At 46.2% G+C, this 15,401-nt stretch overlaps 6 protein-coding genes across 6 annotated transcripts; 3 read left to right on the top strand and 3 right to left on the bottom strand.

Moving 5' to 3' along the window:
- Positions 1 to 769: 769 nt before the first annotated feature.
- On the top strand, positions 770 to 1,915 carry N7537_008438 (putative short chain dehydrogenase/reductase; the record flags this gene model as incomplete). The annotated part of the gene is made up of 4 exons (XM_056899493.1): positions 770 to 860; positions 922 to 972; positions 1,020 to 1,584; positions 1,639 to 1,915. The coding sequence occupies 4 exons, from the start codon at positions 770 to 772 to the stop codon at positions 1,913 to 1,915; spliced, it is 984 nt and encodes a 327-aa protein (XP_056751569.1).
- A 173-nt stretch (positions 1,916 to 2,088) lies between these two features.
- N7537_008439 (bZIP transcription factor) lies at positions 2,089 to 3,026 on the bottom strand (the record flags this gene model as incomplete). The annotated part of the gene is made up of 2 exons (XM_056899494.1): positions 2,089 to 2,819; positions 2,873 to 3,026. 2 exons carry the CDS (start codon positions 3,024 to 3,026, stop codon positions 2,089 to 2,091), a joined length of 885 nt encoding a protein of 294 aa, XP_056751570.1.
- Positions 3,027 to 4,478: 1,452 nt separating this feature from the next.
- On the bottom strand, positions 4,479 to 5,427 carry N7537_008440 (uncharacterized protein; the record flags this gene model as incomplete). Its single annotated transcript, XM_056899495.1, has 4 exons — positions 4,479 to 4,801; positions 4,881 to 5,114; positions 5,164 to 5,323; positions 5,347 to 5,427. 4 exons carry the CDS (start codon positions 5,425 to 5,427, stop codon positions 4,479 to 4,481), a joined length of 798 nt encoding a protein of 265 aa, XP_056751571.1.
- Positions 5,428 to 6,804: 1,377 nt separating this feature from the next.
- Positions 6,805 to 9,510, top strand: N7537_008441 (OPT family oligopeptide transporter; the record flags this gene model as incomplete). Its single annotated transcript, XM_056899496.1, has 7 exons — positions 6,805 to 7,095; positions 7,149 to 7,709; positions 7,810 to 7,926; positions 7,978 to 8,523; positions 8,586 to 8,763; positions 8,822 to 9,111; positions 9,172 to 9,510. The coding sequence occupies 7 exons, from the start codon at positions 6,805 to 6,807 to the stop codon at positions 9,508 to 9,510; spliced, it is 2,322 nt and encodes a 773-aa protein (XP_056751572.1).
- Positions 9,511 to 10,678: 1,168 nt separating this feature from the next.
- Positions 10,679 to 12,518, bottom strand: N7537_008442 (uncharacterized protein; the record flags this gene model as incomplete). Its single annotated transcript, XM_056899497.1, has 3 exons — positions 10,679 to 11,543; positions 11,601 to 12,085; positions 12,135 to 12,518. The coding sequence occupies 3 exons, from the start codon at positions 12,516 to 12,518 to the stop codon at positions 10,679 to 10,681; spliced, it is 1,734 nt and encodes a 577-aa protein (XP_056751573.1).
- A 331-nt stretch (positions 12,519 to 12,849) lies between these two features.
- Positions 12,850 to 15,322, top strand: N7537_008443 (ankyrin repeat domain-containing protein; the record flags this gene model as incomplete). Its single annotated transcript, XM_056899498.1, has 3 exons — positions 12,850 to 13,300; positions 13,356 to 14,142; positions 14,467 to 15,322. 3 exons carry the CDS (start codon positions 12,850 to 12,852, stop codon positions 15,320 to 15,322), a joined length of 2,094 nt encoding a protein of 697 aa, XP_056751574.1.
- Positions 15,323 to 15,401: the final 79 nt, after the last annotated feature.

A 15,401-nucleotide genomic window follows, 5' to 3' on the forward strand; every position in this document is an offset into this window, starting at 1 on the left:
TCTCGGGATAAACCCACCGTCTTTGACTGAAATTTCAACTCGATTACAACCAGTACCAATACAATGCTGAAACAATCTATTGTCGACCCTTAGTTCTGTGCAAAAGCTAGCTGAGAAGCTGTGTTCAGCCTTGGCATTCCACAGCGTAGTAATTGCCCCAGTGACGGCGTCTGCCTCTCAGTTTGGTATCTTGATTGTGCTTTATACTCATCCTTTACGGACAGGTCAGGTATAACAACGCCACTTCAGCCAATTATGGCCAGTTTCAGGCCTCCAGTGCGAGTGCGGATACTCCCGGCTATTGGTATATATCGACATGGGCATCCGTCCTCTCGGCCATACAGAGAGTCTCTTGATAGGCCACGACCCTGTCACTCTTGGCTGACGAATCTACCCTTAAATTGGCTCGAAACATGTTTTACTCACCCAACATGTGATCCTCGACTTCACAATGTGCTGGAGATTATGCTTACACTTTCTAACTGAATCTGGACTTAGTGCGGTGTTCAAGTGGGGTATTCCGGACAAATCCACTTTTTTCCGGCAGTTGGAGTGCGAAAAAACAGTGACTTGGCCAATCAGATTACATAACGGGATCCGAGTGTTGAACCTGGGATGTAAGCAACTTGCATTGGAACCGGACTTGTGTGCTGATATCCAATGGCCAAAGAAACAATATTTGAAACCTCGGGATTATAAAACTTCCTTTCGTCCCGATTCTCAACATTTCCAACTTCGGTATCTATCGACATACATACAAACTATCACAATGCAAGAATACACCCACGCAGGACCTGTTGATTGCAACAAGCCCATCAATGTCGAAAGCCTCAAGGGGAAAACGGCAATTGTAACAGGAGGTATGTCGTCGTTTATTGGAACTTTCTGTTGAACATGGAGCAACTACTGATTAGAAGACAGGTGCCAACGGTTTGGGAGAAGCCTATGTTCGGGCTCTGGTTGCCGCAGGGTGTGAGACGATGTCAGAGAAATGAAGCGCTAGCTAACAACATGATTAGCGTCAAAGTCTGTATCGGTGATCCTGATGTACAAAGGGGAAGCAAATTGGAAGAAGAACTATCTGGGTATGTACATGGTCGAATCTTCATCTCTACGCTTCACGCTCATATATCGTCCCAAAAGGACCAAATTCATTCGATGTGACGTCACAAAGTGGAGTGATCAAATCAACCTCTTTCGCCAGGCTGTCCTCTTCTCTCCAACGGGGAGGATTTCCCATGTCATAGCCAACGCGGGTATTCATCGCGATGACGAAGTCTTTTCGTACTCCGGTGACGATAAGGAGCCAGGAGAGCCCAATTTGAGCGTCATTGACGTCAACATCAAGGGTACTCTCTATACGGCCAAATTAGCCGCACATTATTTCATTCGGCAGAATGGGAAAGAAGCATCACAAAAGCAGGAGGATTCTTCTTTAGTTTTGATCGGATCTGGTGCAGCTTTCCTGGACTGTCCACGGGCCCCTCAGTACAGTGCGAGCAAATGGGCGGCTCGCGGAATTATGCACTCATTGAGAAGGACCGCCCATTTCTACGGCAGTCGGGTCAACATCATCTCCCCATGGTGAGCTTCAATCTCGTTCACTATCGCAGACTTCTATTGCTAACAAGGCATCAGGTACGTCAAAACGAAAATTTTATCCGAAGAAGTTTTCAACCATGTATCCAACGTGGGAGTTGAGTTTGCAAAGGCGGAAGATGCAGCCCAATGCCTCTTGAGAATCCTCGGCGACGTCAGCATTAACGGGCATTCGTTGTTTGTTTCGGGAAGAAAGTGGGCTCCTAATGGATACCTTGATCTCGATTTGGAGGATTATCCGCAGAGTCCACTGATCCAGGAGATTCAAGAAGATCAAATGAAATCGGCACCTGTCTCTCTAGGCTTGTTTGCGTGAACAAGTGACAAATAGAGCTAGAGTCGCAATCCAAAACTGTCTAGGTCAAATAAATTTTAAAACATCGATACTAGCAACTCCATTTGGGACAATATCGAAATATGCAACATTTCAGCGCCACTGACGAAATGAAAAACATTTGCCGGCTCCAAGAGTTTAAGGAGTATAGTTGCCTATTCACTAGGCGATCGGTATATCAAAGCTAACGTTGTTCTCCAATCAAGCGGCTTCTCGCCCCTCTTTGCTCTCCACCGATTAGTATTCATCACTAGCTCTTCACAGCCTTTCAGCAGAAATCCCCACTTCAATAGGAAAGCCGGCGTGACCTCCCAGTTTTCTGGCTCCCACGAATGACCCCACACTAACAAAGTAGCCCCGGTATTTCTCGTATCCCAGAACGCCATCAGATCATGACACAAATCCTCATCATTGATGAACTCTTGAAGGGCTATAAGATTATCACGCATATTGTGAAAGGGGAAGAAATCTAGCCAGGGGTGGTGAGGGATGCGCTGTTGGGATTCTGTTGGTCGAAGACTTGGGGGTATTACTGACACCGAGAAGCTAGGTATTGGAGTGTTGAAAATGGAGATAGCGTCATCATCTTGCATCCACTCCATTGTCATGCCAATCAAGCGTGTGTTCTCGATGATTGCACGCTGGATATTTAGCCTAGAGAGGGAAAGGAGGTGGTCGATGTCGGGGGAGTTTCGAATGAAGCTTTGAAGAGCTAGGGATTCGAATTGACACATCATTGAATACACTTGTGGGGGCGCGATAGTGCAGGTAAATCCCGTTTCATCTCGGTTGATCTGAATAGGAGTGGAGCTTGATGGTACAACTACGGCTTCCTTGTTTTGAAGCTGTGCTTTATCCTCTATGTTTCGGTTCTGGCGTCGCATTCCTGACTATGTCAGTCTTTATGATATCATGCGATCGGAGGAAGGAGAAGCGTACGATATGTTCTTTGGTTGAGGCGATTCTGCAACTTTCTCCGTTCAGCCCGGTCTATAGTACCAGTCCAATCATCCTCTGGTTTCCGGATAGCCGCCTGTTGTGACATTCGAAGCAGTTCAATTCGTTGATTGTCTGGTGCCATATTTGATGACATGGAGAATGGATGTACTGGGCGATCATGGCGGCGACATGCTCTTTAAAAGATGCAGGGTGCTTATGCCAAGCCTAAATTTGATTGGCTTAGATAAAATTAAAATACGCTAATGCAAGTTGCTTACATGCTCTAACCTAATCTGGACTAGATTTGATAAACTCTTGGATCGGTCAATCCTTCCGTGGTTTTAGAAAGCATATGTTGCCACACCAGCCACGCGGCGGTGCTCGAGATCTCCTTATTTCAACCGTGCTGTCGCTCATAGCACTTATATCTCAGACTTAACACAGACCGGTTTGATACAGTATGGACTCAAGACAAAAATTTACATTATTGTTACGGCCCTTACAGCTGCAATTTACTGATGGAGCCAACCAACCTACTGGCCAGCCGATCACGTGCAGCACCCAATACCAAGCAAACTAAGGGAAAAGAGAAACCATGATCTGCCTTGATTCGACCTACTGTAGACCTCCGTAAAGCCCACAACCCAGCCCAATCCAACCCGCAAATGGGCTGGGTTTTGGGCCCTGTCTTCGGGCCCACCGGTCGGCCATGTGCCCGGGGTGAAAGCCCACTAGGCCTTTACTGGGGCCCAGTGGGGCCCAATACGCACCAAACAATGCAAACATGACACTTAGTCGCAACTGCATAAGTAATGCAGATTTTTTCAGTAGATTTGGGTATTCGAATTTCTGCTTAGGCCCTAAATTTTAGGTCATATGGTGATCTAGAAAGGAAAATAGATGCAGATCCCAAGAGACTGGCGCAATGGAAAGATCTCAGGTGGCTGAGATCCCTGTATATATAGGCTGGGAACATAAATAAAAAAACAGTTATTAATCAGTTATTTTATAGTTATATGCCAACACCTTAGTTACGTATACCATATGCTTCCTTCCAGCAGTCCCATTAATATACCACCTGAATACACCATGTCTTGGCGCTATAGTAGGTATGCTATGCTGCTTAGTCGCTAGAGGTTTTACGAATTCGTAGCTAGAGCCATAGGCGCTATAAAACGCGATACCGATCTGAAAACCTTGGTATTTCACATTGTCAGCTGGTCCGCCGGCAACATATATATATTCGGCTTCAGGAACTTATGAGCAAAATATATCGAGGATAGTTAACGACAGGCAAGGAAGCCCTTGGTTTGACGCTTATGTCGAATTCGAAGACATGCTAACACAGATTATTAAGCACAATGAATGGCTGGGTCTCTCACGAGGGTTACGAGGAAGCTATATGTAGCCGAGAGTATAATAGACCCACAATGAAAGCCTTGCGACCGCTGGAAACTTTGTTTTAAGATATATGTTGCAATAATTATGTGCTTAAGTTGCGAATATCATTGGCCCCTGGAGTACCAGGTCTTGGGTCTTGGAAGCCCATACTTTGCATCATACTTTGCTTGTATACTAAACTTCACTATTTGGACACCCAATTCACTTATTCATTGGCAGTACTAATGAGTAATTCAGGGTGAACATCCTCATCGTAAATATCACCAGTCCCCCTCTGTACACCTGGTCGGGATTCAATCCGACTTATCCATTCCTTCACATGCCGGTAACTATCCATCTCCTCTTCTGAAATTTTGCTACGTTTCCACCCCCGGATCCAGGGATATGCATTAATATCAGCAATACTGAACTTGCCAAGACCGTTTCCAGCAAGATATTCTCGAGGCTGACTAGTCAGGCGTCCAGAAAGATGTAGCTCAAGTACGTTGTAAACTCGGAGAGTCTCAGCCTTGAATCTCTCGATGGCATCTACAGTATTAATTAATTGATTAATGGAATGTTTGCTCTCCATAGCCCATATAAATATATAGTGCAGAGGTCTGCTCACAAGGTATCTGTTCAGAAGCAAATCTTCCAAAGTGGTTCAGTTGGCCTTGATTAGGCTGGCCCGAAGCATGCCAGAAGATAAGCCACTGCATCATCTGGGACTTCTCCTTGGCGTCGGAAAAGCTGAAGTGGTGGTCCTTATCTACCGTCTCAACAAGATAGAGTAGCTCCGCTGATGACTCTATGATGGGGAAAGGCTCTTGTCCGGCGTTATCGATAAGTACAGGGATTCTCCCTATGAATAAGTAAGCAATCACACGATCCCACACTTTGGATTAACCTACCATTGGGGTTGAGCTTTAGAAACCATGGTTTCTTCTGCTCATTGGTGTCGATATCTATCAAAGAAGTTGTCCACTCTAGTCCGTAAATATCCTTCAACTCCTCAAGAAGGATCTGGACTTTCTTTCCGTTGGGAGTCAAGCAGGTGATAAGGTGGAGGCCCTGATTTCATAGTCAACATCTACGCAAAGCGATACGACTATGAGGGCCAAGACCTTGGCATTCCTGACCGCTGCTAAGGTTATCTCTGTGTACAAGCTAGCCATTCCGTGGCAAATCCAAAGTGAAATGAAGGCATTCAAATAATTGCTAGTTTTCAAAAGTGGCTTCTTATCAGGCACGTGCTGTATATTTGCCTTAGGCAGAAAAGCCTTGACCCCCGCTACATGTTTCAGAATTTCGCCAAATGTAACCTAAACAGTTGGTTTGTCCTCAGTAGAACCCGTGGACCCTGAATGAAAGCTAAATGTATTTAGCCTATATGATTAATTAATTCTGGAATACATGTTTGGTTTGATATAGCCCTTCTCTTTATTAGACTGTGAACGTGATAGGACCTCATGTGAATTTCACTATAACGATATTCAGAGAGAGGGGGGGGAGAGAGAGTCAGGATTAACACTACTAATAGACCAAGAGAGACAATGAGGGACAATGGACAATGAGGTGCTATTGGCTCGAGGAGATAACATAGAGAAATAAAGAGAGGAGATGAAGAAAGCGGAAGAGAAAACAACGAATGCTGATTTTTCTGTTGTATCGAGTGCATACGGCCTCGGCCTCGGCTGAGAGCCGAAAAGTATAAACCAAATAAAGAGAAGGCGGAACGAACATCCAATCTCCGCACGTGTCCGGACGAAAGCAGAAAAATGCAACGCTAGCTGCGGAGAGGCGATTCTAGCGTAGGTGTTCCGTCGGAATTCCGATTGCCAAGTGGCTACCAGCTGATCAAAGAAGGGGTTTTCCCACGTAATCCGGGTTTGGCTTGACGTGCATTGGCTAAAAGAGCACGGAAAGTTCGGACAAAAGACGCGATAGGTTAGTGCCAAACTTTAGGCAAATTAGTATAAACGACCTACCTCCAAGTGGGCAGACCTTACTCTTAACCTCGTCCCTTATCTAAAGAGCAAAGAGCGCCAAGTCGCTCTGCATACGCAAGGCGTTCAATAAGATAAGGTATGCTTTTTGTATTCTACTCTACTTCAATAGTGGTATTATTTGACAATATTACAACAATACTCCTGGGAAGACTCTCAACATAAATCAAATTCAATTACAACATTATGCGGGTGTTAAAGAACCCAATAGAAAGTAATGGGTCCGAGCTCTCTAGGGCTAGTATGTTAACATCTTAGGGGAAATGTTACCATCAGGGCCAAATAGGGTTTTCTTAAAAACATACCAGTACTCAATTATTTTATATTGTGGTGAGACAAAACAATGCTCTGTCGCTTCAAGCGCCGTGGCTCATTTTAGGGCTGCATGGTATCATAAAAAAGGTCGTCCCTGCGTTCCAATGAGATTGTACTTTCTCGGATATTGTATTATAAGAGGTCCGTATGTCCTAGGGGGAAAAAAATCTTGTCGATCAACTTTACAGCTATACCGCAGCTTTTTGGAACAGAGCATAACATACATGATACATGCCCCCAAGTATGCCTGAGTCACCTATAGAGACCAGTGAGATCTCGGTGGTGAGCCAGGAAGCCATCGGTGAAAAGACCCCTGCTACTGTACTTGCTACCAATGATGAGCATTCACTCGGTGAAAAGGACCCCGACGGCGATCCAAATGCGATTATCATTACCGGTGCTGATGCAGCTCTTCATCTTTTGTCTATTCGAGATGACTTTGACAACGTCTTAACCTTTCGCAGTATCTTACTTGCCTCCGGTCTTGCGTGTTTCCAAGCTGTGATGAACCAGATTTATCAGGTAACTTCCAATTAATCTATCATCCGGATCAATACTAACAACTCAATATATAGTTCAAACCGACCCTTGTAACGATTCAGGGAACCTTCATTGTACTCATCTCCTACTTCGTCGGAAATGCCTGGGCTAAATTCCTTCCCCGTGGCGACAAATTGGAAGCTCGCTGGAGGACGAAAGGTGGCCAGGGAAAGCTACCTTTGTGGATCACGGTGGCTAAATTCTTTAATACCGGGGAATGGAGCCTGAAAGAGCACGCAATCTGTTCTATCACTGCTACATCAGCCTCGAATGCTGCGCCTACCTCACAGGTCTTTGCTGCACAGGATCTATTCTATGATCTTCCCATCAGCGCGGCTACTGTGATCTTGAGTATGATTTCTATCGGCCTGTTTGGATACGGAATCTGCGGAATTCTGCGTCCTATCGCTGTCTGGCACACTGAGGCCGTCTACTGGAGTAGTTTGCCTACCGTCAAGACTCTCCAGGGACTTCATTGGCAGGAAGTCAAAAACTCGAAACCCCTTAGATATTTCTGGTATGCATTCACCGGCATGTCGATATACGAGATTATTCCTGCCTACATCTTCCCGTGGCTAAACTCTGTTTCCATTCCGGTAAGTGATATTTCAGTGTTGTCTTGATGCAACCAGATGAAATGGTCTGATTTGGGAAATTTCATCGAATAAAATTTATTGACTTCAGGCTGTATTATAGTGTCTGGCTGCACAAAAGGCCACCGGTGAAACTGGTGCCGTACTCAATAATATCTTTGGTGGAGCCACGAACAATCAGGGTCTTGGCCTATTCTCGTTTTCGTTCGATTGGCAATATGTGAGATAATTCCCCGACGCATTGATCTAGCAAGTTATCTAACAGAAGCAGCTCACATCTTTCCAAACCTCACTCCCTCTCAAACTCCAAGTTCATCAGGCCGCTGGAATCTTTTCCTGTTTTATCATTATGATCGGAATCTATTATGGAAACGGCTGGAATTCGCGAGAACTTCCCTTCATGTCAACGAGAATGCTTCTGAGCAACGGCACCGCATACCCCATCGAATCCGTTTTCCCCGGTGGTGTCCTTGACGAGGCTGCCCTGCTTGAAACCGGCTTGCCGAAGATCACTGGATCGTTCGCATTCGCGATGTTTATGGCTAACGCAGCAATGGGTGCCTTGATCGTTCATTGTATCCTATTTTGGGGTAAGGATATCCTACGGGCTTATAGAAGTGCGAGAGAGGGTAGATATGATGATCGGCACCATTCGCATATGGCAGAGCATTATAAAGAGGCTCCGTGGTGGTGGTATATTATCGTACTTGTTGGCAGCTTTATTCTCGGTATCATTGTGACCGTGAAAGAGAACATCACCTTGTCGGCTTGGGCATACGTTATCTCACTGATAGTAGGATGCATTATCGCCCCCTTTGTGAGTGCAGGGTCCATGACAGTAATCTTCATGCAACGACGCTAACCATGACCGTGGTACAGAGTGTCATCCTATTTTCTCGCTACGGCAATGGTATTGCTACCAACAATTTGTCAAAAATGCTGGCTGGGCTTATTCTTCCTGGACGCCCGGTCGGTAACATGTACTTCGCTGCTTGGTCACATAATGTGATTGCAAATGCGGTTAATCTTTCCCAAGATCTGAAGATGGGCGAATACCGTGAGTCTCCCCGTAGTTCTTTCGGCCACAAGAGTAATATTCCTAACTTATCTTTTAGTCAAAATCCCTCCACGCGTGATGTTCCTAACACAGATATATGGCACAATTCTTGGTGGCTTCATCAACTACGCCCTTATGATCTCTATTGTGACAAGCAATCGAGCGCTTCTCGTCGATGGAAATGGAAACTCCTCCTGGAGTGGTGCAGGTATACAATCTTACAACACAAATGCCGCATCATGGGCTTTAGCTCCCTATATCTACAAGGTTGGGACGCCATACGGGGCAGTTCCTATTGGCTTAGCCGTTGGCGCCGGTGCTGTGGTTATTCACCGTATCATTTATCACGTAATTAACCCCACGGCCCTTCCTGATTATACTTGAAGCTAACGCCAGTTCGACCTTTAGTTTGTGCCCAAAATTGGAAGCTTGGACGTTGCGGAAATCAACCTACCGCAGTACATCCAATACGCTGGTTTTATTCCCTACAACCAAAGTCAGACCTGCGTCATCTTCACCTGGATCACCGCTGGCTTCTACGTCCAGTATTATCTCCGCAACTATAAACCACGGGTTTTCAGTGAATACTCATATCTGATTACGGGAGCCTTTGATGGCGCCAGTCTGACGGTTCTCTTCGTCCTCTCATTTGCTGTTTTCGGCGCTGGTGGAGCTTCGCACCCGTTCCCCTCGTGGTGGGGAAACAACGTGAATGGAAACTATGATTGGTGTCCTGTGACAGAGTAGGAGAAGTGATTTGGATGATAATATAGTTGAATCCGGGGAGAAAGCTGGTCATTGGAGAGTGAATGGTACTGTTGCGAATCAAAGGGTAACACTATTGATCTGAACTTGCCCAGGTGCGGCAGAACAATGACATAATTATTTAAAGTTCCCACGATCCACGTGGATCTGTACCACATCCATCGTACATCGTACATCGCTCTAAGGTTCATGATAACTTCATCCTAACCTTCTCAGCGAGACTAGCGAGACTTGTCCTTGTCACTCCATCTCTACCGGTATTCCATTACTCACCTCTCCGTCGCCTGACACCCAACACATTACCAACATGGCTCCCTCCAAGTTACTAAACTCACGTTTCTTGGTTAGTTTACCGTTCCTCTGGGCTGGACCACCAATTCAGCAACCCCGGCGTACAAAGAGGAGAGGGAGGGCCCAGAATTGGAAAGTCAGATGATGGCTCAGTACTTTATTCTTGGACATCAATACCGTCCTGTTTTGTCGCATGCATAATTTTCCTCTTTTAGTCTAACAATTATAGCCCGTTCCCAATGTACATTCAATTTACTAGAAGCATCAAGTCCCGCCGGTTAATGTTTTGGGGGGCACCTCGAGACTTGACTATGAGCTCCTGTATAAAACGCTTGTATCGCGATTCGTAGCGACCACTTCGAACTTGGGTCCCATGGGCTTTTAGTATTCATCGCTTGTATTCCTTGTTCGAATTAAATTCCATACTTCTATTTCTCAGCCCGATGAGAAATTCCTGTAGATTTCTAGTGGGTTAGTAATTCATATAAAGGCAGAACAGTCTGCCGCCTCTATAATTAACGATACACGGCTTAGATGTGTCACTTGAATTTTAATATCAGCCCTAGAGATTGTTTTATGATGATATTACAGATGATACAGTTACGATGGTTACAATTCCACTACTATGTCTTTGTAATGTGTTTCAAATGTCTCTTTGGATACCCTTTTAGATTCTCAGATTATTTTCAAATCCTTTTCGGATTATTGTTAGATGGAATTTATCCTTTCTAGGCGAATATTCTTGGGCCGAGTCGGCCTCGGTGATAGGTGTAGCCTATCCCTGTCCACAGAAGGGTCTTTTTCCGTGGTGAGAATATATCCAATATGAATATTGTATTTATATGCGTATTTTAGGTTTTTATTCACCAAGACTCGGGTAAACCAGCTTCCCAAGTGGCTTGATGACATAGTCATAAACCGATTTCCTGAATTCCGTGTCACTCCATTTATAGTCTGCGCTGCTAGTCGCAAAGGTGCACTCAATGCATCTAGTGACTACATCTGAGTATATGGGAAGAACCTCGTTCATATTGGCATCTAGCCAGTTACGTGCGAGGTCATACCGAGCTCCCAAGGTGTGATATGGGTTCTGAGATTGAGTAGCGTACGAGGCAAACGTCTGGTTCTTCCATAGCTCCAGCAAAATGATACCGAGCTCAAGCATTGCTCGTTTAGCGCTGAGTGCGCATGATTCCTCCAAAGAGGGAGTAAACTTTCGGCTGATGAAGGGGCGATGGGCTGATCCAGGTGTTCCCGAGTTCTCGCATAAGATGTAGATCATGTCGCTAGTTATAGGGCGGCGGTACCATTTTGTGTCATTTAACTGCAGTATCGAGGAGGCTATTTTGAAGGATAAAGCAATTCTGAAGTTGAGATAGAGCTTTATGGTAGATGTAGGCTGAAGAAGCTCGTCCAGGGAATGGATAGTACTAGCTGTTTTGCCAAGTTGTGTCCGAATTGCGCGCCCAGGGCTTTGGTGGTAACAGAGCTGTCCATCCTTGGACAAATGTAAGCCCTGTAGCTCTATTCCCTGGGACATATGCAGGCATAGATCCTGGATGACCTGTGGCGGGGAGGGTTGTTGACTAGAGCTAGAGGGGTTGGTCAAAGGAGTTGACCTGCTGTGTCGTATTTGAGCGTCAATTTGATAAGATACGCGATGATGGTCAGTCGACGAGCTTTGGATGATTGTAGTGGCACCACGAGTAGGTACAGTGATATCACTGCTTTCCTGGTCAGAAATGCTCACCTAGACTTCTTCTTGAGGCAGGCACGCTTACCTAGACTGAGGAGTGAATGTGTCTCCTTCTAGGATTTTCACTTTGGTGGCCATAGATGGGCTACATCTATCATCGGGGCCGACCTGACCGAACGATATTGTAAAAGTAACAGGTGACTTTCTCGGCTTTGGGCCTTTTGCAAGCAGTGACTTGGCCCTACTTTGGAGGAAAAGATGTGCCTCATGCTCCGGGTGACATGTTTCCGCGTAAGCAGTTGAAATTGTGGCGTACAGTCGACAGGCATGGCTTCGAATTGCATCAAAGGAAGACATGATTCTACTTGCTGCCGAGGAGGTGGATTGAAGAGTGACCGGGATTCGTAAGCGACTGTAGTCTCTGATTCGTGACAAATTATTGGTTGCGTTCTCGAGATCTTTGACGTGTCTCTCCAAGTCATCTTTCTTCAAAGCAAACTTGATCTTTTTTGTGAACTCGTAAGACCCATTCAGTCGGGGTGGATTGCCTTGAATAAGCATAGACAGACCCTACATGAGAGTCAGAAATGCTGTTAACAAATTCCTCCAGCCACCAGACCTGTCCATTTGATGCCAACCCGTGAAGGTGTGTCGCAATTTCGACCAATGCTTCCTCGCATCGTGAAAGAGCCGCAATAAAGTGCTGATACCCGGGACCGAGGTGTTTCTGAATGGCCAGGGCTACCATTGGGCTGTTGAAATCGTTGGAGGTTGGAGGCATGGGTACAAGGTCTTCCTTGCTAAAAGCCCCATTCCAGATAATGACCAGCTCACTCTCAACACAAAACTTCTGATTTTCGAGGGCCTGAATTAGTTTCTGAACGTGTGGTTCCTTGTGCCGGAAATTCTTGAGGATTCTCGCGGTCGCTTTATATTTACCAACTGCGGTGATAATCAGTGGGAGGGCACTTAGAACAACCCCGGCAACTTCAAACCCGCTCATTATGTCTGAGGATGATTGGAGAAGTCAAGAGGGCTTGGGAGTTGGGAGATTTGGGAGGTTTGGGAGGTTTGGGGATGATGCTAGAGGGGTTAGCGCTTATGCAAACAAAAATACCAAGTGAAATTATTATTTCATTTCAGCTTTCTGTCTGCCATGTCCAGTCAATGATCGAAAAATTAGACATTCATGGAGACAGTTCAAAAGAATTCGTGTCTTTGACTGATCTGCTCCGCCCATAACATTGCATTCTCTCTGACTTACAACGCTTACCCTCCCCCCGCGATTCCTTCCATCCCACATGGTTCACTCCGGCTAAAATTAATTGCGCACCATGTTCAAAGCCCTAATAATGGGCGGGCGCCGCTCGTCCTCGTCCGACATTCGTAGCAGCTCCAAGAGCAGCCGGCGCAGGTCCAAAAAGCCTGAAAAGTCAAGTCCCAAGTCCTCGCAGGATGACGAACAATCCAGCCTCACCTACCCCACTTTGGGGCTTACCTCTACGGAAATCCCCCATACACAGAAGATTGAATCTCCAAGAACCTTGTACAAGGTCGGTTGGGGAATCAGCCATCAATGCGCCGATCTTAAGCGACTGGTTGGGGATGGAACTGAGCAAAGTTCCGCCATTTTGAGTGAACTGCAGCGGTTTGAGCTATGGGCAACAAACCTCGGACTGTATCACCGCGGGCACAGTTCCCTCGATTATCGATGTCGTGATTCACCCCTTGTTTTCAGTCATGCTCTTGGCCTTCTTCATGATCTCCAACGGGCGCTTCGACAACGTAATTCACCTAATCCTGAGTCGTGAGCATTTCTGATACTTGCCACGCTCTTTAGTTGAAGATTCTCTCCTCAACCTACATGAAGAAGACGACGATACACATCATGGCACTGATCTTCATATTACCAATGATCAGGAAGATTTCCCAGGGTCGGACGATTCCGATGAAGAGGACTTTTCCTCGTATCAAACAGAGCCTCTCACAGATGCTTACTTGGCCAACATAATTTCGACAATCGACAGACTGTATGGCCTCGCATTCAAGATTCGAAATCCTACCATGAGACTCGGAATGTCCAAAGCAGCCACTTATTCTGAGATTGACCCAGAGACTAAGGCAGACCTCATCAAAGAATTTGAGCAAATTGATCGTCTTCATGTCGAGGAGCTTTTTCGGTTCTTCGGTCATTCAGACCCAGATCCCAGGCATTACTTGATAAGACGTCTTGCAAAGGCCAATACCCGACGTAGGCAGCAATTCCGATATTGGAACAAGCGCAGGACAAAATATGAAGTGCCAGAACACCCACAGCAGCCGGAAATTGCATCCCGCGATATGGAAAAACCACACGCGTCACAATCAGAGCTACCAATGGTACGACCTGTCTCTGAGACTTTGAAGGCCTCAACTGCAACATGGTTGGATGAGAAGAAGGTTAACTTAGATGATGATGCATCCGTTGTATCCTCATCAAATACGTTCTTTTCTATGTCCAGTCAACAAGACGATGATCGAGTAGGGATACCACCTCCGCCAACAGTAGATGTCTCTGCCAAAGAGTTTGAATGTCCGTTCTGTTGCATTATATGCCCTCGAAAAATACTGGAAAGGAAAGCATGGGAGTAAGTATTTACCCTAGAGGTGACTATTCCTCCTACTGACTTTGGTTCTTGAACGCACGTCTTTCGCGATCTAAGGCCATATATCTGCACCTTCGAGGATTGCCCCGACCCCGGTCAGCAGTATGACTGCCTTCACGACTGGATAGGACATGAAGCTTCTGTTCATCTTGCAATGGACAGCCAATCGGAATTTGCATCTAACCCATCTCGAGTTTCCTCTCAAGTACGGGACTGTTCATTTTGTCAACGTCAGAATGTTTCTATCTCTCATGTTGCTCATCATCTTCGAAGGATAGCATGCTTCTCTCTACCGCGATCGTCTAGGAGCGACGGCAGTACTTCCTCTGGCAAAGAAGTTTCCCATGGGGCTCGGGTTGACTCTGACAGCTCGGGGGACCTATCCATTGGCAGTGTCTATGATGACCAAGGTAACCTAGATAACGCAGATAACGCAGATCCTGTGCCAGCTTTGGAGCAAGTAGGGATACCTAAAGGTGCCGGTAACGACAACACTGTGGAACGTCTCCTAGACGCTTGCTACGACGGGGACTATGGGCTCGTCCAGCTTCTCCTTGGAGGGGGATCCGACGTCAGCACACCGGACAGGAACAAATCGCTTGCTTTACAGGCTGCTTCTTCAGCCGGGCATGTGGATATTGTCCACCTTCTTTTAAACTATGGAGCCGACGTCAACGCATCTAAAGGAAGCGATATGGATGCTCTATGTTCTGCTTCGTTGGGAGGGCACACGGAGGTTATCCGGCTTCTTCTAAGCTATGGAGCTGAGGTCGACGTACTGTCTCTACAAGTTGCTTCTAACAAAGGGCATACGGAGATTGTCCGGCTCCTTCTAAACTTTGGACCTGATGTCAATGCACCAGCTCTACAGATTGCTTCTAGAAAGGGGTATACAGAGATCATTCAGCTCCTTCTAGCCCATGGAGCCGACGTCGACGCACAGCGCGAATACGATGAGAATCCTCTACAGGCTGCTTCTGCAGGCGGACATGTCGAGGTTGTCCGGCTTCTTCTAGCCCATGGAGCCAACGTCAACGCACAGGGCGGAGTCAATGGAAATGCTCTACAGGCTGCTTCTGCAGGCGGACATGTCGAGATTGTCCGGCTTCTTCTAGCCAATGGAGCCGACGCTAGCATACACGGCGCAAACCATGTGAATTAACTTGAAAACAAAGACATTTTTTCTGATGGCAAGCAGCTTTCCCAAAGAACCACTGTCACAGAGTCCCAACTACTCGAAA

This window comes from Penicillium hordei, assembly GCF_028827395.1.
Source record: "Penicillium hordei strain IBT 12815 chromosome Unknown utg000004l_segment0_segment0, whole genome shotgun sequence".
In the NCBI taxonomy this organism is placed as follows: Eukaryota; Fungi; Ascomycota; class Eurotiomycetes; order Eurotiales; family Aspergillaceae; genus Penicillium; species Penicillium hordei.